The sequence below is a fragment of the Phasianus colchicus genome, unplaced genomic scaffold (genome assembly GCF_987193195.1).
Source record: "Phasianus colchicus unplaced genomic scaffold, bPhaCol1.hap1.1 HAP1_SCAFFOLD_62, whole genome shotgun sequence".
In the NCBI taxonomy this organism is placed as follows: Eukaryota; Metazoa; Chordata; class Aves; order Galliformes; family Phasianidae; genus Phasianus; species Phasianus colchicus.
In genome coordinates, this window is record NW_028325238.1 from 439,112 (window position 1) to 460,796 (window position 21,685).

Consider the following 21,685-nt stretch of genomic DNA (forward strand, 5'->3'; position numbering starts at 1 on the left):
ACGAAGCCCGAGGTGGAGCGGTACGTTGCCTTTGTGCGGTCCGCCGCCTCTTCTCCGAGAGAGGTGAGTGCTGTGGGCCTGGCCGGGACCGCCAGTGGAGCTCCTGCAGCCTCCCCCGGGTCACGATGGGGGCTGCTCCCTGCCCATCCCGCCCCCTCGCTCCTCCCGCGGGTGCCGGGCCTGAGGGGTGGCCGTGGCCTGGCCCGGTGCGTGGGAGGCCGGATGGCAGGGGGAGTGGAAGCTGAGGGAAGCGGCTGTGTGGGAGGGCACGGAGCTGACTTGCTGGGAAGATGGTTTGCCAGGGCTGTGCGCTCTTGAAACCGGTGAGCCCTCGGCAGATTTACGAGGAGCCCAGCACTGTGAGTCCGTACAGATCCCTCCGGTTTTGTGGAACTGAAGAGCCCAAATAGGGGACAGGTGTTCCTAACTTCTGGTTTTCTTTCACATGCTGCGTGGTTGATATTCCTGTCTGTGTGGCAGCGCTGTGGAAGGTCAGGAAAAAGAGAGGGAGAGCTGGGCCAGTAGAGTTTTGCTGCTGTCCCTGGCAGCCAGATGATTCCCTGCGATCTGGAAACGGTGCACAGATCGTAGAGAGCCAACCAGTGCAGTTAGTGGGAGCTATTTAATCCCCAAAGGTGCTGCCCTGCTGCTGTGAGTGGGTTTTATTGCAGAGGCAGCAGATTCGGCAGTGTGTTGCAGAGCGTGAATGCACGCGGGCTGCCGTTCTGCAGCAGGGTCTTAGTGCGAGGCAGCGTGCATCTTCATGTTGAGCTTTTCCAACAGCAACAAAGTTCTCCTGTGGCTTTGTTGAGCTGACTTGGGTGCTGTTTAGACTATGCAGTGTGGAGCGTACCGCTGCCAAATTCAGAGATGCTCTTTAACCGTTCTGAGATTCCTGTTGGGCTCAACAAAAACCATCGCCTCTCTTCTTGTTGTGCTCGAGGTCAAGTTCTGCGGTTTGGTTTCATCCTTGCAGTGATGCTTACAACTCATGTCTAGCACAGTCAGTGGTGGAAATAGTTACTGGTTATCTTGTGTTGATTTTGGAAGGGAGGGCCTTTCAAGGCTGCCAACATGTCTGATGAAGTTTCTTTTTAACCCTGTTTACAAGGAGATGTCAAGCATGGTCACGCATCAAGCATGATATGCTCTGGCGTATGTCAGAGTGTCCTTGTTTTACTTCAGAATACAGACTGAAGCTCAGGAGACTTGCGTGAATAACTTCCCCCCCCCCCTCCCTATTTGGGGGTGGGAAGAGGGTTGGAGATGAAATTCAGGCGTATCTAGACTACAGAGACTTGTTTCACGTTACTTAGTTTACGTCTGACGTGAAGTTTTTGCTTGTGACTTACTAGTTCTCTAGCTCCTTCATGCAGGTAGAATCTGCTTTTTGGATGCAGTAGTCTATTTCTGATGTTTTCAGCCCCTTCACAACACACACTGCGTGAGTGAAAGGTGAAACGTAAGTCTCCAAAGGTATCTATGGAGGGGTAGAAGGAGGAAACAAAAGTGAAAGTACAAAAAGCAAAGCAGATGGCAGAGCCGGCAGGAGGGGAAGATGGCAGAAGCATGAGCAGGAGGAGCTGGGGTAACATCTTCACTCAGTTTGTAGGATTTGTTTTCTCCTGCAACACTGTTACGTTGCAACAGCAGCAATAACAAAAAGCTCAACTGTAGCGGACCCATTCTCCTAATTTCTTTGGTCAGAAGTGTTTGTGAAATGTACCAAGTATAAAGATCGGTCGCTTGCTTTGCTAGTCGCCTCAGTTTTCCTTCGGTAGCCTCTGCCCGTGATTGGAAACAAGATTCCTTTCTTAATCCCGTCTCTTTCAGAAACAGAGGCTTGAATACAAGAAGTAATGGTAATTAACTGTTAGCAGTGTTATGCGTTGCTAAGAAGAGTGCTCTCCCTGTTCGGTTACTTTAAAAGAAGTGTACGTCTGAAATGTGCCTGTCATGTTTGTTTTCTTTTTCCATTCAGAAATCATTGAAAGGATTCATCTGTGCTAAGCTGTATTTTGAAATAAAAGAATATGAACTTGCTAAAAGGTAATACGTGTTGATGTACGTGGTTGATCTGTTCTCGAAAGTGTAATAGAAAAGCTAGTTGAAGTAGAGAAATCAAGATCACGATCATGCCATTTCTGGATGGAAAGGATTGGGTGCCACCGAAATCCTTCTAAAAGAGCAACTGCATTAGTTATGTGGCACCAAAGAATTCATGGAGTTGAAGTGGCTTTTATTTCATCATATGATGCATCTCGTTCTGTGAGCTGCTGCTTTTTTAATGAACGTCAGTACTTGCTGGCAAATAAGTAGCTCTGGTACGTGTAAAAATAATGTTTCTCACATTAGGGTCTAGGTCAAGTATCTAGAAAGAAATGTAGCCCTGCTCTCCATTTGACAGATTAAATTCCCTTTAGCTTTAGCTACACGGTGTGGGGGGACTTGTATTATTGAGAGTATTGATCTTTCTGGGTTTTCTTGCTCTGTAGATATATATCTACTTATCTCAGTGTCCAAGAGAGAGATCCCAGAGCACACAGGTTTCTTGGACAAATCAGGACGAGACAGAAAAAGCTGTTGGGTGTTACAAGGTAAGTGCTCCAGTGACCCCCAGTCACGTCCAGCTTTCTTCCTTTGTAAATGGACTTTTAAAATGCATCTGTGCTGTGCATTCCTTAAGCTCAGAGAGAAAATGTGTTGTTTGTGGACAAATTAAATTGTATGATGTACATTTTTTATTGCCACATCTGTCTATGACGTACTTAAGAAAGGATTCTTTTTTTGGTAGAATTGGCATCAGTTTTTAATTATTTTTTTTTTTCCAGTTGATTTTTTCTTTTGTGTCCTGACTTGATCCTTGTGGTAGCTGCTGTGATAGTCTTACTGTTGCCCTTTGGACTAAGGGTCTGTGCCTGCAGTGGAATTGCCTCGCAGGGATGATGGTAATCTAGTTGCAACTGGAAGACTCGACCGAGGGTGTTTTTCAGTGGCACTGTTTGTTTGTTGCTGGTGGTGGTTTTGTTTCAGAGGTAGAGAGGTGCAGGGCAAATAAAGTGCTGATTAGGCAAGTGCATACATGTGAACGTCTCGATCAAAATTCCTTTGTTCAGGCTTTGGGCAGGGGGAGGGTGTGCTGGAAAGTCCTGTTGCCAACAGAGTGAAGCGCTCTTGCCCTTGATGATGTACTTCTTCTTTTTTTCCATAAGTCACCATATTGAGTTAGACGAGAAGTCATAGTCCAGCTGCCTACATACAGCAGTAAGCAGATGTAGAGGAAGAGGATCTGGTTTTGGCATTCTTCCTCAGTCTCTTCTGAATTCCAGCAGTTATCTGAGTGCTATAATCTAGCGGTGGCCTTTTCAGAGTGAATTCAGAAAGTATTTACTGAGAGTTGTAGTTGGAATATTTGGGTCCGTTGAATGGCCATCATTTTCTTTCCTATTTTCTTTTCCCATTTTCGTTCTATCCGGATTGCAAGATCAAGGTCCCAGTAACCTTTTTTGTCTTGCTTGTGCATGGGGAAAACTAGCGTTCTCTGGAGCTGAACCCAATATACAGAAAGATCTGGTGCTGAAGATTGCGGAGCTATTCTGCAATAAAGACATCAGTGATGGAAGAGCAAAATACTGGGTGGAGAAAGCTGCCAGGCTGCTCCCTGGGAATGCTGCTGCTCTCAGATTGAAGGTAAATTCCAGCTTCTCATCTCTGCTCTGTGCCTTGAAGAAACTTTCCGTATCTGACTGGGTGCTTCTGGCATGTCATCTAGTCATCTCTCAGCGTATTTCCTTGGCTAAATTAGTTTAGCATCAGGAATCTTAAATCTATTACATGTTAATTTCTTTGCTGTCTGATGTTTTGGTTTAGCTTGCATGAAAATTGCAGCTCTGGGCTTTCCCACGCGTTTGAAGATTGACGCGTTCAAAAATGTGGGGAAACTGTGTCAGCAATAATATCCAAGAAGTTGAGTTTAGATAGGCAGTACTTGATGTGTCTATTGCGACTAAGCTGCTTTTTGTTTTTTTGAGTTTAAAAATGCAGAATGTAGGAAGTGCTGTCATTCTCAACGACTGTGTAAATGCTTTCAGTTATGCAGTGTCACTTTGGCACTTAGTTTTATGTAGCACAGCTGCAGGGACACGGAGGTTCTTAGAGGCTTCTGTTGGTTTTCTGTTGTCCTATTTGGAGCAGCTATTCTGTAACAAGGTGTGCTGTCTCTGTCTCAAACAGCCTGACAGTCTTAACTTAGCATCTACAAGAGGCACACTGAAGTTTTTTCCCCTGTTATCTCGTTTCTAAGATGTTGGAGTAATTCCAGCAAGTCTGTAGTCTGTGTAGTGGAGGTGAGCAAACTGTCAGGTAATGTGGATGTTGAAAAGACTGATGCAGGAAAAAAATTAATTATGTTGTCTTCATGTTTAATAGGAGAAGTTACAAGAATATAAAGTTGAAGATGGCTGGAATGAGCTCTTTTATGTGACTCAAGCTGAACTCTGTGCAAGACCTGATGACGTCTAACTTAACATCAGACTTGTTGCACTGTACCGCTCATGCAATAAATTGCAAGATGCTGTGCTCCGTGTTCAGGAGGCAGAGAAGAAAATACCTCTGGAGACAAGCTTGGAATGGTGCTCCTGTGTCGTAAAGACACTTGAGGTTTAAAAGCAAGAGCGTAGGGATCATTCCTTAGGTTTTCTTCAAATACCTATGGAATACCTTTATGTTCTCTTAATTGAAACACTGTCTTTAACAGAATGAAATTCAGGAAATTAAATGTAATAACTCCAGTGTGAGTGTGTCATCTCATCGATGGCCTGCTAAAAGCCGTGGAACAGATGGTTCTGATGGTTCTCAGCGAGCACAAAATCTTCAGGAAGCTCCCTTAACAGGTAAGTTGTTATTCCAGAGAAAGCAACTGCAAAGAACTGTGTTTTGTGCCAAAGCCCAAATCCAGCTCCATGGGAAACACGTGGCCCCCCATTAACTGAATGTGCTGCAAGTTTCAAAGCCAGCCGTAATACTGCACAAGAGAATTTTGGATCTGGCTTTGCTACAATGGAAGGTCAGTGGGACTGGAATGGTGAGAAACGAATCCACTGCCTCCTAGCGTGTTGCCTGCCAGAATCCAAGCAAAGCTAATACAAAAGCATCTCTTCAACAATTTTCCTTTAAACTTGAACAAGTAGATGCTCCAAAGACCACTCAGAATTACTTGAAAACTGCTTTTTCTATAGCTGTTCTGTATGCCTAGTCCAAAATAAAGCAAGTGATGAAAACTCTTGTTCCAGTAAGAATCCTAACTTGCAAAGTCAACCTAAAGTCAGCCTACTATCCGTCGTTCAGGTGGATTATTATATACCCTGTAAATATATTAATATATATGATATTTATATTATATATGTGTCTGTTACATTTCAAAGACTGAGCAGTATTCCGGTTGTCTCAGGAGCATGGAACTAAAAGATGACTTCTTGAACAGTGAAAGTTTCAGTAGCAGCTACCCTGGTAATAGGTTGAGATTAGTTAGTAAAAAGCACAGATTTCCCATGAGTAATTTGAAACAAGTCCTCTTTAGTTGCTGTTTATTACTGTCTTCTGGAATTTCAAACGCTTGAAGTTATTCAGTAGTCCAAGTTGATTTTTGTGTTGCTTTTTTTTGCGGGGAAACCAAGCCTTACAGATTTGCAGTTCCCATGCCACTCTTAAATAATGGTGCTATTTGAAAAGTTCTAGCCTTACTTTAAGATGTTCTGGATATCATTAGGAAAATTTACAATGTAGGTGCCAAAAATTGTCTCCATATTAAGCTACCTCATCATCTGTTTTCCACAAATTTTTGTTCTTTGCGGTAGGTGTCACAGGCGGGACTGAATTGGAAAGTGAAAGTGCTACTGCTATGGAACCTCAACCAACTCCTGGTGAGAAAAATACAGGACAACTTCTGCAGGATCTTTCTGCATCTCCCCGGGGCACTGGCAGCAGTGCTGAAGGCACTCAGACAGAAGTTAAAATTCAAAACATGAAAGTAAGAATGAAGTCTTTACAAAAGTTTTTGTCACTAAATGCAGAGAATTATTCTCAAACCTCTACTACATGACTATTTTCACTTTGTAACAAATAAAACATGCAGGGGGAAACACCATCTGACTCCTTTCACTGTGCCTCAGGTCTTTTCTAACACTGGAAGTGAGGCACAGATCTTAGGTTTCTCAGGGAGAGTAAGGAGTTACAGCTGTATCCAAACCTGGAAACAGCTTTGGCTAGTAAAATTCCTCCTACCGTGTAGGTAAGGATTAATAGATTTCAGGGAGAGATTTTAAAGAGAAACGGTTTATTTTATGGAATGATACTACTTCAAGGGAATAGCAGTCACTTTGGTCACCCATAGTGTAACACCATAAATGAAAGCAAAACCCCATCTGCAGGACAAAATCGGGATTAAGTGAAAATCAAACAGCTTTGGGAGCCATTTCAACTTTTTCCCTTGATTTTTCCAGCTCCTGGAAAGAGAAGCAGCTCTAAGGGAGCGAGAAGCCTGCCTGGATAAACTAAAAGAGGTGTGGTAGTTTAAGGATGCTTATTGCCTTACGTGCCATTTCACTTGGTGTTTGCTATCTGAAGCCATGATGAGCTTGACAGCCTTAATGCTTCTCTCTTTAAAGTACTTGAAACGTGGAAATGGAAATTCATTGGAAGTTATTTGAATACTGAAATGCCACTTAGCTTGTAGTTGTTTCTAGAATACTCCGGTTAATCATGTTTGAAATGTGATATTTCCACAGCAGAAGGATGCAGAAGTGCAAGCGCTAGAAACGTCACTGAGGGAGATCTCCAAATGTCGGGACGATCTCAGAGAAGCAAATGAATCCTTGAGAAAACAGGCAAGAGGAATTATTTCCTACCATCAGTAACTGTATCAGTCTGAGTAAACAGTGTTAATTGTCTGAATAGGATGTTTGCAAAATTGATGGTTTTCCAAGACAGGAATTGCATGAATGCATGAAATTACTTTCTGACCCTTTTTTGGGTGCATCTGCTCCCATGGTTACTCAGTAGCTTCAGTTGTTTTCAGGACTGCTGATGAAAGCAGTACTGTCTCTGTTCTTAATGTCAAGCTGAGGCAGCAGTTCACATTAACACAGAGTTAAAACTTTCCACTCACTCGACTGCTGAAGCTGACCTAAATGCTGACAGGGAAATGGATCTTTACCAGGGATTCTTCGCACTAACTGAAGAAACCAAATAGCAATCTAGAGTTCAGGGCATCAGACTCTGTTTCTCCTGGCAGGTATTTGCATTAACCAGTAGTTCTGGAAGTAAATGCTGACTTTTAAAGGTCTTTTGTTTCTACATGAACAGCCAGTTGGAGTTGCTTCCTGTGTTTCAGGATGCCAGGCAGTGCTGCCACAAGTCAAAGTCATTTGTGTTAGTGTGAGAGGGAGCTGAGCATAGATGGCCATTAGCACATTTCCAACTAGTCAGCTGTTGTGTAAAGTCATAAATAAAAACGAAACCCCATATGCAGGCAAAGTCAGGATGAAGTGAAAATGGAATAGGTTTTGGAGCTACTTCATCTTTTTTCCCTTGATTTTTCCAGCTCCAAGAACGAGAAGATGTTCTAAGGGAGCGAGAGGCCTGCCTGGATAAACTAAAAGAGGTGCGGTAATTTAAGGATGCTTATTGCCTTACGTGCCATTTCGCTTGGTGTTTGCTATCTGAAGCCACTATGTGTTTGCCAGCTTTTATGCTTCTCTCTTTAAAGTACTTGAGATGTGGAAATGGAAGTTTGTTGGATTGTTTTAATACTAAAATTGTAGTTGTTTCTAGAATACTCTGGTTAATCATGTTTGAAATGTGATATTTCCACAGCAGAAGGATGCAGGAGTGAAAACACTAGAAACGTCACTGAGGGAGATCTCCAAATGTCGGGACGACCTCAAAGAAGCAAATGAATCCTTGAGAAAACAGGCAAGAGGAATTATTTCCTACCATCAGTAACTTTCCAAGTTTGAGTTAGCGCCGCTACTTGTCTGAACAGGATGTTTTCAAAATTGATGATTTGGTTTGTCCGAGACAGGAATGGTGTGATTGCATAAAATTATTCTCACCCTCTCTGTTTCTGAATTCTTTAGGCATTTTTTTGAGTGTGTTCTTTTATGTTTCTTCTTTATGAAAAGAAGAGAAAGAATAGAACTGTTGTTTATTAAATCACTTTGCTGCTCAGGAGCTCTGTCAAAGGATTTCAGAGTGTTGTTTACAAAAAAAAAAAGTGTTTTCCATTCACTGATGTTTGAGTCTTTTTCAATTCTTTCAGTTAAATGATGAGATTGTTCAGAAGTACTTGAATGAACAAATAAGGACAGGAGAAGCTCATTTCAGCTGTCTGGAAGTAAGGTTTTTTCTTATCTGTGCATGCTTCCTTCGTAGGTAAGAAGTAAAATAGAATTCATGGTTCTTTTTTGTTGTAGTGGAAACATCAGTTTATAATGGCAGAGATGTATAAGGATACCCGTGAAGTGGCACAACAGACGACACCTTTTGTGCAGGAAGAAGTGAGGGCAGCATCAAAAGGGGATAAGGTAAGAACTGGGAAGGTGAAAAATTCACTCAAAAGCCTTTTGGCATTGGAACATGCTCTGTATACCTGTTGAAATACGAAAACGTAGCTGCTACTTTTTTACATTCTAATAGGTATTAGGTTACAGAAAGAATAGAGTCTATTTGGGGGAAGCAGGCAGTAAATGGAAAGAGTAAAGCTTGCTGCTAAAATTGTCTTCTGAATTTTATGTTGTGTATGTATCTACTTTTTATTTGTTTGCTGTGTTTTCCTCTCACCTTCTCTCTCATCTGTCAAAATTAGATTCTGCTCATCCTCCTCCTTTGTGGTCATCCAAGCTGCGGTCTAGTTTGCTTACAAGAGAAGATCTCTACTAACTAAACAAGTTCACATGAGAACTCCCTGCTGGCCCTTGACACAAAGACAAGTCCGTGCAGGTGATGGCGTGGTCACCTGTACCAAGTGGGAGCTGTCTGCAGACTCCTTTTTAACAAGGAGCTGCCCGTATTTCTCCCGCAGCCAGCGGGGACTTCTCAAGCCCTAGATACAAGGCCCAACAGAGCAGGCACGGCCTGTTCCAGATTACTGCTTCCTCAGAGATAATGTCTTCCACGGGCTGCCGGTAACTTCTGTCCTGAGCTTTGTCTCCTTTTCCGTTAAATGATGCATAATTTGTCAGAACTAACGTGCTCTGGCAGGCATGTCCGTCTGCTACTGTTTGGTTTAGAAGGTCGTCAAGTTGAAAGCTGAAATAGCTGATGATGTGAATGTGTTACAGCTACCACCGAACTCTGAAGTTTATGGGCTCCTGACTGTTCTTATGGATTGGATCTCAGATGAGCACCTTAGCAAACTCCAGAGACAAGAAAGAAAGGACGGTCAGAAACCTCAGTCTAGCGAAAGAACCTACATCCAGGAGGTAAAGGGACTTGAGTTTGCTCTGGTTCATGTGTTTTCAGAGTCACGTATATATCGACTGATTTTATTGTGAGAGTAGAAAAGGTCAGCCTGTTTTGTATAGACCTCGGATAGAGTAACAAAAGCAGAACGACAGTTACTAAGTCAGTATGAATCCCAGCAGTCAGATGGAATGGCTGAGTTGTCACTTATAAAACAGAGCCATCATTTTGAGGGAAAAGAGTTGTGTTCAGTCTCAACTTGCCTTTTATTACCAGTGGCTGGCTTTTGCCAGCTGGTGATTTATCTTGTATTTTGTGTGTAACACTGTACAGAATTCATGTTTTCCTACAGAGATGCTCGCACCTAGTTCAAAATATTTTAATGTCTACATTGGATGTCAGAGTTTCAGTTAATGACTGATAACAGATGATGCTATGCTCTACTGAAAGCCCTTCCTTCCATCTCTCTGGGGATAACAAGGCTTGGAAATCAATGTGGTATTCTGGAGTTCTGCTTTTACTGCTTTCCTTTGTTCTGTGAAGGGTTTGTAGCACTGGTACTGGCCTTGATAGTTGAGCTCACACGCCATATCTCTGCTTTGCATGCAAACCTGTGTAATTTAAAATCTGTCTAAGGAGGGAATTCTTTACCTCTACAGGCCGTGACCAGTGAGTGCTTGCACGTGCAATCTGACAAACTCCGGGAGTAATATGAGGTTTTGGTTTGGTTTGCTGGGGTTTGGTTTTTGGAGGCTTGCTGTCACTTGTAGCCTGCTCACACGCTAAGCTGACATTCTGCATGTAAGTTTGCCTTTGTGTGTTTTTACAGCTGCTGCCTATGGCTGCGGAGCAGCTGCAGTGGATGCCGTTTGTGAATCCTAAACTACACATGCCCCTGATTAGGCTGATATACTGGTGTGTAAGACAGCTAGAGAATGATATTAAGGTAAATTCTCTGCAGTTATTCGGGTATTTTTAATACACATAGAAAGTGGATATTTTCAGGGTGTATGTATGACAGAAACCTGGCTGTCTTTGCTAAACATCAATTTGTAACAGAGAAATGGAAAAGTTGGGCAAAAAAACCCACTTCTCATAAACTGAACTTTCTGAGATCATTTTATTGATTTTTGCACTGTGTATCAAAACATATTTTTACATACATATTTTACATACATACAGGCGATTGCTGTTGCAATAGTGTCCAAGCATCTCAGGAAATACATTTTTATAAATGTGCTTAGCAGACTTGGGCGTTAGGAAAGGAAATACATTTTTGTTTACTTTCTGTGCGAGATTGACTGAAATTGATGACAAAATGCGGCAAAGCAGCATGGGGACTTTGGCTTTGTTCTCTGCTGAATGTCCCTCTGAACTCCCTGTTGTTTCTCTTGACAAGGAGAAGCTGTTTTAAATGATCACACTGGAAAGTTTGATTCTGAAATAATATTTCTGCACAGATTACGATGACAATTTGAATTACTGTGCCTTACCCGAACGGAGTTCTTAACGTTCACGTTTAGATCTGTGAATGCTTTTGCAGCTCATGACTTCAGGAACCTGCACAGGACAGCACAGGTAGCACTGATTGAACCGGGGTTTCCTCTGCAACCAGAGGCAGCTCAAATAACATCAGCATATCATGGGCCCTCTCTCCTCGGTCTCTTTGTGCAGTTGGTGTTGATAAGGCCCTGTGCTAATGGCGTTCTGTTGCTTTTGTAACGCAAGCAGGTTCTGTTGTGATACACGATCGAACCATTTGCTATTTCACACGTAATCCCTAGGGGAACAGAGTAGATGGGAGCTTCATGTGTTTTCATATTTACACTCAACGTGCACACTGTTTGATACAGGACACAACAGTGGCAGAAATGATGTCGGGACTTGCTGAAGATATTTGAAGATATATGTGAGCCCCCACGTCCTTTTGGCAGCTGGGCCGGCAGGGAGCTGTGCTGGTGTTTAGCTGTGAGGTTTGCAGGAAGAGGCTGTAGGAGTGGGAAAGGCTGCAGTCACCTGGCCAGGTGCATCCAGTGCAGCTGGAGCTGGTCCATGGGGCTGGTCACGACCGACTCAGCGTTGGAACGTGATCATGATGCCAGTGCCACCCCAGTTGTCGGAATGGAGCAAGGAGAAACCCGTCTGGGTGATGATACGGGAGAGCTGTGGTTGGTGGCCAAGAGGAGCTCGCTCCCTCCTGCATGGGTTTGTGACCCAGCGAACTTGAGGTGCAATCAATTTGTTCAAATCAAAAATTGGGCGCAAGTGCAGTCAGTTTGCAACTGAACATGAAGTGAACATGTATTCAGAGAAACCATTCACAGCATAATTCCACACCCAGATCACACATGCGAAAGTGATAGGTATACAGGAGACTGGAGAATTAAATGGGAAAAGGGGGGAAAAGCTTACTTTGGTGAACTGGTAACTTAACTTGGTTGCATTTTGGAATATGCATCCTTGGGGTTTGCACTTTTCCATTGCCAGCCCTAGGAATGCAGTACAGGATGGAACCAGCTGAGAGCGATCTGTGCTGCAAAGCCTCCCTTTGGGCTCCAGCAGGAAGTCAGGTCTCTCTGGGCTCTGCAAGTACTGTCTGTACATTATGCCATTGCCTAGAAGTTCCATACCATAGGTGAAATGAGCAACAGCCAAGCAAGCATACTTGCTCCAGTTCTAGAATAAGCTACAGTGTATGGTGGTTGCCAGAGTAAGAACAAAGGAGTTGCTTAATGCACAAAGAGTAGCTTTTCAGAGTGACATCTCCACATGCATTTGCAAGAAAACAGGGCCTTCAGGGATGCGACGAGGAAGGCTAAAGCCCGCCTGGAACTGAACCTGGCAAAGGTGATAAAGGATAATAAGAAAGGCTTTTTTTAAGTACGTTAACAGTAAAAGGAAGACTAGGGAGAATGTGGCTCCCCTGATTAGTGATGGGGGTGTTCTGGTAACGGGGGATGCTGAGAAGGCGGAGGTACTGAATGCCTTCTTTGCTTCTGTCTTCAGTGAAAAAGCTCCCCCTCGGGAATCCGAGACCCTGGAGGTTAGTGAAAGGGTCTGGGTAATGGAAGACTTCCCTTTAGTCAGGGAAGAGGTGGTCCGAGAGCGCCTGGGCAACACCAATGTTCACAAATCCATGGGACCCGATGGGATGCATCCACGGGTGCTGAGGGAGCTGGCAGAGGTGATTGCTGAACCGCTCTCTGTCATCTTTGAGAGGAGAACGGGGGAGGTGCCTGAGGACGGGAGGATAGCCAACGTCACTCCGGTCTTCAAAAAGGGCAAGAAGGAAGATCCAGGCAATTATAGGCCAGTCAGCCTCACCTCTGTCCCTGGAAAGGTGATGGAGCAGCTTGTGCTGGATGCCATTCCAGACAACTGGAAGAAAAGGAGGTTATCAGGAGTAGTCAGCATGGGTTCACCAGGGCGAGGTCGTGCTTGACCAACCTGGTAGCCTTCTATGATGTTGTCTCTGGCTGGGTGGATGGGGGAGAGCAGTGGATGTGGTCTACCTTGATTTCAGCAAGGCATTTGATACTGTCTCCCATGACATCCTTATAACAAAGCTGAGGAAGTGTGGATAGATGAGTGGACAGTGAGGTGGGTTGAGAACTGGCTGACTGGCAGAGCGCAGAGGGTTGTCGTTGGCGGTGCAGAGTCTGGTTGGAGACCTGTAACCAGCGGTGTTCCCCAGGGGTCGGTGCTGGGTCCAGTCCTGTTCAACATCTTCTCAATGACCTTGATGAGGGGGTAGTGGCCACCCTCAGCAAGTTTGCTGATGATACGGAGTTGGGAGGATTGGCTGACACGCCTGAAGGCTGTGCTGCCATTCAGCGAGAACTGGACAGGCTGGAGAGCTAGGCAGAAAGAAACCGGATGAGGTTTAACAAAAGCAAGTGTAGAGTCTTGCATCTAGGGAGGAATAATTGCATGCACCGGTACAGGATGGGGGATGAGCTGCTGGAGAGGAGCTCTGCAGAGAGGGACCTGGGTGTCCTGGTGGACGACAGGTTGGCCATGAGCCAGCAGTGTGCCCTTGTGGCCAAAAAGGCCAATGGCATTCTGGGGTGCATTAAAAAGAGCGTGGCCAGCAGGTCGAGGGAGGTGATCCTCCCCCTCTACTCTGCCCTGGTAAGGCCTCATCTGGAGTACTGTGTCCAGTTCTGGGCTCCCCAGTACAAAAAAGACAGGGATCTCTTGGAAAGAGTCCAGCGGAGGGCCACAAAGATGGTGAAGGGCCTGGAGCGTCTCTCCTATGAGGAAAGGCTGAGTGAGCTGGGCCTGTTTAGCCTTGAGAAGAGAAGACTGAGAGGGGACCTGATCCAGGTCTATAAATATCTAAGGTGTGGGGGGCAGAGTGGCGAGGCCAGACTCTTTTCAGCAGTGTGCGGAGACAGGACAAGGGGAAATGGCCAGAAGCTGGAGCATAGGAAGTTCCGCACCAATGTGCGCAAGAACTTCTTTAGGTGAGGTGACGGAGCACTGGAACAGGCTGCCCAGGGAGGTTGTGGAGTCTCCTCCTCTGGAGATATTCAAGACCCGCCTGGACGCCTACCTGTGCGACCTGGTGTAGGGATCCTGCTTTGGCAGGGGGGTTGGACTCGATGATCTCTAGAGGTCCCTTCCAACCCCTATGATTCTGTGATTCTGTGATTCTGTATTTGCAGGGGTCTGATAACTAATGGGAAAGTGTATCACAGCCCAATGGAGGCAGCAGTGTATACGTATCCTTCCAGGAGGTGTGTATGTAAGTATGGAAAAGTGACCCCTCAAAAGGAGGGTTTGAAACTGGGGAACTGAAACTCTTCAAGAGCTGATGCAAATGAGGCAGTCCTCTTCAGGCTTCTCTGCTGGAGACTTCATGTGAGATCCTTTGTCCCAGGGTCCCAAAGAACTAACAACAAGCGAAGGCACTGAAATCACTACAGCGGGTGAGGGCAAACAAGTCAGAGGGCCATCTGAATATCAGCGCTTCTGAGCTGTTTTCAGAGCACTGGTTTTTAGTTCAACGTTACGTGCTGCAATTCCCACCCCACTTTAAGCCCCCATCGATCTCTCCTGACTCAGCTTTCTCTACCCCTGTGGTCCTACCTGTGGTGTCAGTAAGGCTTCTCCAGCAGAAATATAGAATGACATGAGAATGTATTGCTTTACTACTGTGTGGAAGGAAAATTGATTGCTCTTCCACTGCTAATTAGCTATGGCTATGTGGAAAGCGGCCCTTTCCTGCAGTAGTGAAATAGAGATGCAGTTGAGTTTGATAGAGAGGGGGAGAGACTTATGAGCAAAAACATAGACATAAAACACAGGCAAAAGTGCAGAAATTACAGCTGTTAATGGCCATGTACAAAATGATTGAAGAACCTGTTGCTTACCCAGCCCATTGAGTCCTGCAGTAATTGTTCTCTAATTGACATCAATGACAAAATCATCACTGTTTTCCCAGGGACTGGACATGAGCACAAACACTTTCTATTTGCCACAGGTTTGAATTGAATCTTAAACATCTCTCAAAAAGGAGAAGATTGGAATCCTGGGGATCCCTGGGGATCCTGTTTACACCAGAACAATCAGAATTGCGCAGAGCAATGCTGATTTCCATCTTCTACCCTATGCAGAGAGCTTACTAGCTTGTGTTTCTTCTATGCTTTGGTGGTCTCCAGACTGGGAGATGTTTCTATGAACAACGTCTTTATGCAGTGATGGGGTGGCCGAGGGCTCTCAGTCAATTTGATCCAGTCCAAGTTAATCTGCCTGTAAGGAAAAGCTTATGTCAAGCAAGCAATCTGCGGATTAACTCTGCATTGCCTGCACAATTAACATGCACAGCTGATGATTCATAAGATTTCAGAGGCTTGAGTGCTTTGTTTTAAAAAATCTGTCGTGGCCACAGCTTTCTTTCAGTGCTGCTTTGTTCAGATTTTGTGTTTTTGTCACTGGTGGGATTTGCGGCCGCAACAACGCAGTGGCAAGGTGCTGGCAAGCATTCCCAGCACAGTGTGAAAACAAACTCCCTGTGGATTGTTGAAGTCCTGCAGCATTTGTCTTCTGGCCCTTTTTTCTCTCTCGGTGAGCTGACTTGACTTTTTAAGGAGAATAGATTTCACCAAGGCAAATTGATATTTTGTCCTGCAATCTAAAGCTGATTTATGATGGGTCACTTTATTTCCATACAACTTCCGTACAACAAGCAAGTCAAAATGTCAATTCATATTGCCATTCCTTCAAACCTGAACTACTGGGGACCCTTTGAGCCGCTGTTAAAGCCACAGAGCAAAAGCCATCCGGGTGCAATCCCCAGCTGCCCGCTGCAAGAGCAGGAGGACGGGCTCCCAGCACATCCATACTGTGTGCTTCTGGGGGTGCTCCTCTATGGAGAGACTTCTTTGTTCTGTCCAAAGCTTCTTAATCAAAAGACCTCTGCTAAGTGTCAGCAATGGATGCAGTATTTCCTCCTCTTAGAGATTTGATGTAGGGCCAGAAGCTGCCACTGAGCTGCTCTTAATTTCTGAGCTGTTGAGAGTAAGCCATGTGTGCCGTGGCCCCTCCTGGCAGGACGTGACTCCAAGCTGAGGACCTCACAGCTGGACTCCATCAGCACTTCCTCACTGAGCTACCCCAAGCGCCACGTAAGAGGCAGCTGTCTCTTCTGGCCTGCATTGCATTATACATTGCATTGTATTCAAAAAATAAAGAAAGGAAAAAGCAGTGCAAGAAGAGAGCATTCACCTCTCACGTGGCTGGATTCCAGCGGAAAAAAAGGGAAAATTCAGGAGCAGCTTTCCCTGGCTGCCTGCAGACAAGAAGTCCTGCTGGCCTGCTCCTGGGCTGCCAGCAGAAGCTCTGCCATGGACTTGGCAGCACTGTGCCCAAATGCTGCCCGCTTTGTGCTGCACTTCCCGCTGGGCTGGGAACACAGGCTGGAGGAGCTCTGCATGGCAAAGCAGCTGAGTGTGAGCCGCCTGCTGAGCACCTCGAGGCTGCCTTTGGTCCTCGATGGAGGTTGCCTTAGCATAAGCCTTAGCATAAGGCAATCTGGCTTTCACTGCCTCTGGCTCTGATGCCTCTGAGTTTGCCACCTTTATGAGGATGAGCGACGACAATGCCAACGCTGAACTTCAGGACTTTTTCAATGCTGTGTAAAATGAAGACTTAGTAGAACAGCTTAGCAACAGCCCAAAAGGATGGAGGTGGTCAAGTAAGCATTTCCTTCCTGCACATAAATTCAGCTTTGCTCTAAGCAAATTCCTTGGTCGCCTTGAAGCAGCCCAATATCTCATCCTGGACACCTTGATGACCAAACTTGAAATAATGGTGATTTTGGCAGCTGCTTTTTGACACTGAGGATTCATCTGGAGATACGCTGAGCCAATGCACCTATTGAGGTCCAGAGGTGCACTCTTTGTCCTCTAGCACAACGGGAAACTCTCCTCTATGACACTGCTACAGACGAATGATTGGGCAAGTGGTGCTATCCACCACGTTGTGCCATAGGGGTGATGTGCACCAATAATGCTGTGTTGTTAATTTTCTCCACAGTGCCGTAAGTAGAGCTTGCCTCGTCTGTAGAAATGAGGCAGGTGAACTGGAGTGTCTATTATTTGTAGACACATTCTGTGCTGTATAAATGAATTTTTCATAGGAAAACTTTGTACAAAAAAAAAAAAAAAAAAAAAGGCATTGGAGACTGCTTCATAAATAATAGTAACTGGGAACTTCAAATATAATTTGGGGAATGGGTGAATATCCTTTCAGTCCTTTCCCCTTAAAGCTATCCAGACGGAACCCTGCATGCACTGAAAACAATGGTGCTTTGACCCTGGGGAGAAATCTCAGCTGTTATGGACAGCAGCAGGATTGTAAAACACTGAACCACAGCTTGTGTTGACTTCAGTTGTCTTGCAAAATTCAGCTGCCTTTGATCAAATACGATGTGCTGGTATGTTGATGTGTTTGGGATGCATCTCTTGAAAAGTGACATATTGAGACTAGACTGAAGTACAGTCCAACTTGTGAGGGAGAAGGAACACTTCTGTGTCAAGCAGGTGACCTCTGTATTGTCTTTGCTGCACTCTATTCAATGCCAGTTGGGAAGAGGCTCGGGGAAGACATGAAATATGGCAGGAAGTGCTTGAGCAGCAAGGAGCCCGCAGGCATGAGAGGAGCACAGAGACCCACCATCAAGATAACAAACACGGAAGGGTTGAGGAGGGAGAGAAGGATAAGTGAGAGGTCTGGCTGAGCAGACATTGTGTGTGGATGCTGCATTAGACTCTGGTGCAAAGAAACACCTACACACCTGCCTTTCTGTACTAAGACAAGGAAAAATATTGCTGCATCTTATATGGAGGTGAGGAGCAGGGAGACCCAGGAGAGAGCTGTGGGATGTGGGTGAGGCCCTTGGAAAGGCAGGGTGCCCGAGGGGTCAGTAAATGCAGGGGCACTAAAGGTGCCTAAATTGGAGAGGACCTCACAGCCCCACGCCGGGTCTTCTTAAGGTGAGAGCACTTCAATGTTTTTGTTATGAGTGAGACACAAACCGCACTGAAAATCAAGCATGGCCTAAAAGGCTTTCCTGAGCTGAGCCCTTAGTTCCAGAAAATACGGTTATGAATTTATTCGGTTATGAATTTATACGGTTATTGTATTTTCTACCTATTATTTTTGAAATTTCACGTGTATAGCCTAATTTTTAAAACAGCCTAAGAGGCTGGACTCATTCAGGTTCCCATAACACACTTCATGTTCTAGGGGAATTTTTCTTCCCCCCCCCCAAGCAATAACTGCTTATTTAATACTGCGGCCTTTAATACAGTTATTTAATAACTGCTTAAAATTAGGCTATACACGTGAAATTTCAAAAATAATAGGTAGAAAATACAATACTGTCTAAAGGCAGCATCCTGCATGAGTGCTCACCGACAAAGCACTGGGGCAGGAGCGAGGGAAAGCCGTGCTTTGTCCCTCAACAGCTGCCTGACACAGAGGCAATTAGCTGGGCACTAATTGGGTTAGGGCTCAAGCGTGTTCTGTGGGCATGAAGGAGCGAGGTGCCCGCCTGCCCCCAGAGCTGAGAACAGCGTGGGCAGCAGTGAGCTCTGCCCTCCCACCACACCTTTGTGCACGTGCTGAAGTTTCCCCATCCCGTTCTTTGCCTACCACCCTGCTGCTTTTCTGGGGAATAGAGAAGCTGGCTGCTCTCAGAGAAATACGGGGCTGGACAGGCACATGTATTGAAATGTATTGCCCAATTAGTGCTTCTGTTTTTATTAATTCGTCTTGGAAATCGTTTATAATTCATAATCGTTTCTAATTCATCTTCTCAGGGGAAATAAGACTTCGGGAAAAAATTGAATCCCACAAACAATTAGTAAAAGCGACAGCTGTGCCATAAGGGGGATGTATTTAGGGAGAGAGGCGGGGGGAGAGAGATGTTCCAGGCAGGAACGTGCGAGTCTGGGGGACGGCAAGGTCCTAAAAGCGCAGGAGCGGTGCTCGACACGCACCCACCAGCCGCCGGCTGTCACCGTTGCTCAGTGTCACATCGCACCGCGAGCGCTGGGGGGCCGGGAGGGCAGCGGTGCCGGGCGGATCCCCGCAGCGCTCCGCTCCCAGCGAGATGCGCTGCGCGGGCCCTCCCGCCGCGCCGGGCTCTCAGCGCGCCGCAGCCCCGCGGCGCTCCGCCGCTTTCCGCTCTGACTTCGGGGCCTCGCACCGCGTGAGGCGACGTCGGTGCCTTTGCGCCGCCCTCACCCCCAGGAGGCGCCCCTCCAGCACTCGGAGGCGTCCGTGCGGGGAAAGTTTGCTCTCGGCACGCAGCCACGCGCGCCCCACACACCCGCCCCCGACGAGCCGCTTCCTGCCAGCACGGCGGACGCACGCGCGGTCCCACGCGGACTTTCCGAAGCCGGCGCGGCCCCTTCTGCTGTGCTTTTTCCCTCCCCCTCTCAGCAGAGGTAGGACGGGGGGTTGGGCCCACCTCCCGCCGCTCCTCCGGCCGACGCCGCTGGAGCTCGGCGCTCCGCTCCGCTCCCTGCGGCCGCCCCATTGGGCCGCGCGGCGGCAGCGCGATGCGGCGGGTGGGTGCGCGGCTGGGCGGGCCGGGAAGTTGGAGCGGGAGCCCCGGTGGCGCGAGGGGAGGGCGGCTCCGGAGCTGCGGGGAGCAGCGAGGAAGTTGCGGGGTGCCGCGGTGCGGAGATTTGGCGGCGTTCGGGAGAGCGACGGCGCGCCGTGCCCGTCGCCGGGCGCCTCTCGGGGCTTTACGTAACGGCGGCGGAGCCGGGAGCGGCGGAGCGGCTCAGCCCGTCCCGCGCTGCGCGCCGCGCTTCTTCCCGTCCCCGGCAGCGGCAGACGAAGAGCCGCTCCGCTCCGCCGTCCCCCCGGGTTCCCTTCCCCACTGCGCCGAGCGGGGCAGCCCCGGCGGGAGGGGTGCTGCGCGCCCCTGCCCCGGTCGCCCCTTTCCCCATCGCTCCCTGCGTTCTCCCCTTTCTCCCGCTTCTCTCCTTTCCCAGGGCTTTCGCATCCCGCAGCCGATCCGCTCTTCGCGTATGTTGGCAGTGTGCCGTTTTGTTTCTCCCCTCTCCTCGTAGCGAGGATCCCGCTCCGCACGACGTGTGCGGGGTTGACTTTGTGCCCCCGCTCGTCTTCGGTCGGTGCCGGGGATGGCAGCGCTCCCCCCCGCCGCGCCCCGCTTGCACTTCTCCGGCCCGTCCGCCGCGATGTCTGCCCACTGTGTAATATTAGGCTGAGCTCTGGGAGCCTCCGCGAAGGCACGGAAAGCGCGGAGCTGCAGCCCCGGTCCTCGCTGCCGCCGCGCTGCTCTCTCCCTGCGAGGGGCCGTGTCCGACGCTGGGCTCCGGCTGTCCCTGGGTGTCCCGGGAGAGCGGCCCCGGCACCGACGCTCCCGTCCTGGTCCCAGCCTCCGGAGGTGCCCGGTGAGTGCTGTGATTCGTTTTCTTTTTATAAAGGGATGGGTGGATGCATGTATGGATGCTGGCGCTGGGAGCTCCGCTGGTCCTCAACGCGAAACAGTAATAAGGATGTGAAATAATACCTATGATTTAGCAGCTGGCCCAGGGCAAAAGCCCTTGCCCTGTCCCCCAGCGGGATCAAAGCTCTCCTGTGGCTTTGGAGGGATATTGGAATTGCTCTTTTTGGAGTTAAACAGATTGGACTCGCTGCGGTTTGCTTCAGTCGCACGAAGGAAGCACACCCACCGGGCAGGGAGCAGGGAGCAGGGAGCAGGTGGCGGCCCAGCTTCGAGACACCGTGGCCGTGCCGTGGCAGCAGCTGTAGGTGGCAGCAGCTCTCGGAGCCGTGGTTACTCGGCTCACTGCAGGGGTGCGGGGCTGCAGCTCCTCGGAGCTGGGCGGTGTCTCTGGGCACCGGGCACATGCCGAGCTCCTGAAGCCTCGGAGCAGCTGCGGGGTTTGAAGACTTGTCCTGCTGCAGGAACAGGGTACAGAGCTGGGGTAGCTGTGTGTTTGTGGGTGTGTAGGAATGGAATGTTGTTTCTGCATTAGATGTGAAAAAGGGGGAATTGATCTGAAGAAGTAGAGCACAATGTATTTGTATTTTGCAACTTGTCCTTAGAAATAGCTGATGTAAAAAAGTAGAAATACCGTATTGTTAGTAACATGCTTTGGAAATATAATTGCTGAATTGTGTGATTAATTTTTGCTTGCAAAACTGCAATAGTTTTTAAATGTTCCAAATAGTATAGATATAGTATTATGGACTAGAAAGCATATTGTAGGGCTGTTCTGTTTGGATAAGAGACCCTCAGCAAAAGAAAAACAAACTTAACAAACATCAAAGCAGGCAGGGCCTCCACACAAGACTGGCTTGCCTTGCTCTGTGGGTAGGTTGGGATGCAACAGGCAGGCATCAAGATACTCCCCCCTGTCCTCCTTCCAAGCTTATCTCTATGCAAGGACGAGCAGATGTGCAGAAACAGTGACCAAGTGTTGAGTGAGCAAGTGTGAGAAGTTAACTAATTAGCGATATATGCTTAGCTAGCAGCAATTTATGTTTATCCAGTATCCATATGTTTAGTTGAGCATTAGGAAAATTGTGAACCTGAAGTACTCAGCCAATGAGGAACCAGGGGAGAAAGAGATAAGCATTGAATAATAGGGCATAAAGGATGTAACGCTGTTTTTCTGGGCACTCTCCTGCTTGCAAGAAGCCCGCCATTGCAATTGCAAATAAAATCTGCTTTATCAGA

The 21,685-nt window shown here is 47.2% G+C and overlaps 1 protein-coding gene and 1 long non-coding RNA gene across 6 annotated transcripts; both read left to right on the forward strand.

Moving 5' to 3' along the window:
- The first annotated feature begins 607 nt into the window (after positions 1-607).
- On the forward strand, positions 608-17,128 carry LOC149911656 (coiled-coil domain-containing protein 138-like). 5 transcript variants are annotated; one of them, XR_016463046.1, is made up of 15 exons: positions 608-2,049; positions 2,496-2,597; positions 2,832-3,690; positions 4,429-4,892; positions 5,856-6,028; positions 6,501-6,560; positions 6,786-6,884; positions 7,601-7,660; positions 7,873-7,971; positions 8,318-8,392; positions 8,472-8,582; positions 9,339-9,479; positions 10,289-10,405; positions 14,127-14,206; positions 14,945-17,128. XR_016463046.1 is itself a non-coding variant. In XM_090133454.1 (14 exons), the coding sequence occupies exons 5-14, from the start codon at positions 5,900-5,902 to the stop codon at positions 14,139-14,141; spliced, it is 906 nt and encodes a 301-aa protein (XP_089989580.1). In that variant the 5' UTR covers positions 608-2,049; positions 2,496-2,597; positions 2,832-3,690; positions 4,429-4,892; positions 5,856-5,899; the 3' UTR covers positions 14,142-17,128. The 5 variants fall into 5 exon arrangements, 3 of the variants coding, with proteins under 3 accessions (XP_089989580.1, XP_089989579.1, XP_089989578.1); XR_016463047.1 differs by having other exon boundaries at positions 14,127-14,198; XM_090133454.1 differs by having other exon boundaries at positions 14,127-17,128.
- Position 17,129: 1 nt separating this feature from the next.
- LOC149911657 (uncharacterized) lies at positions 17,130-21,685 on the forward strand. The gene is made up of 2 exons (XR_016463062.1): positions 17,130-19,415; positions 19,971-21,685. It is a non-coding gene; the product is annotated as an uncharacterized LOC149911657 (long non-coding RNA).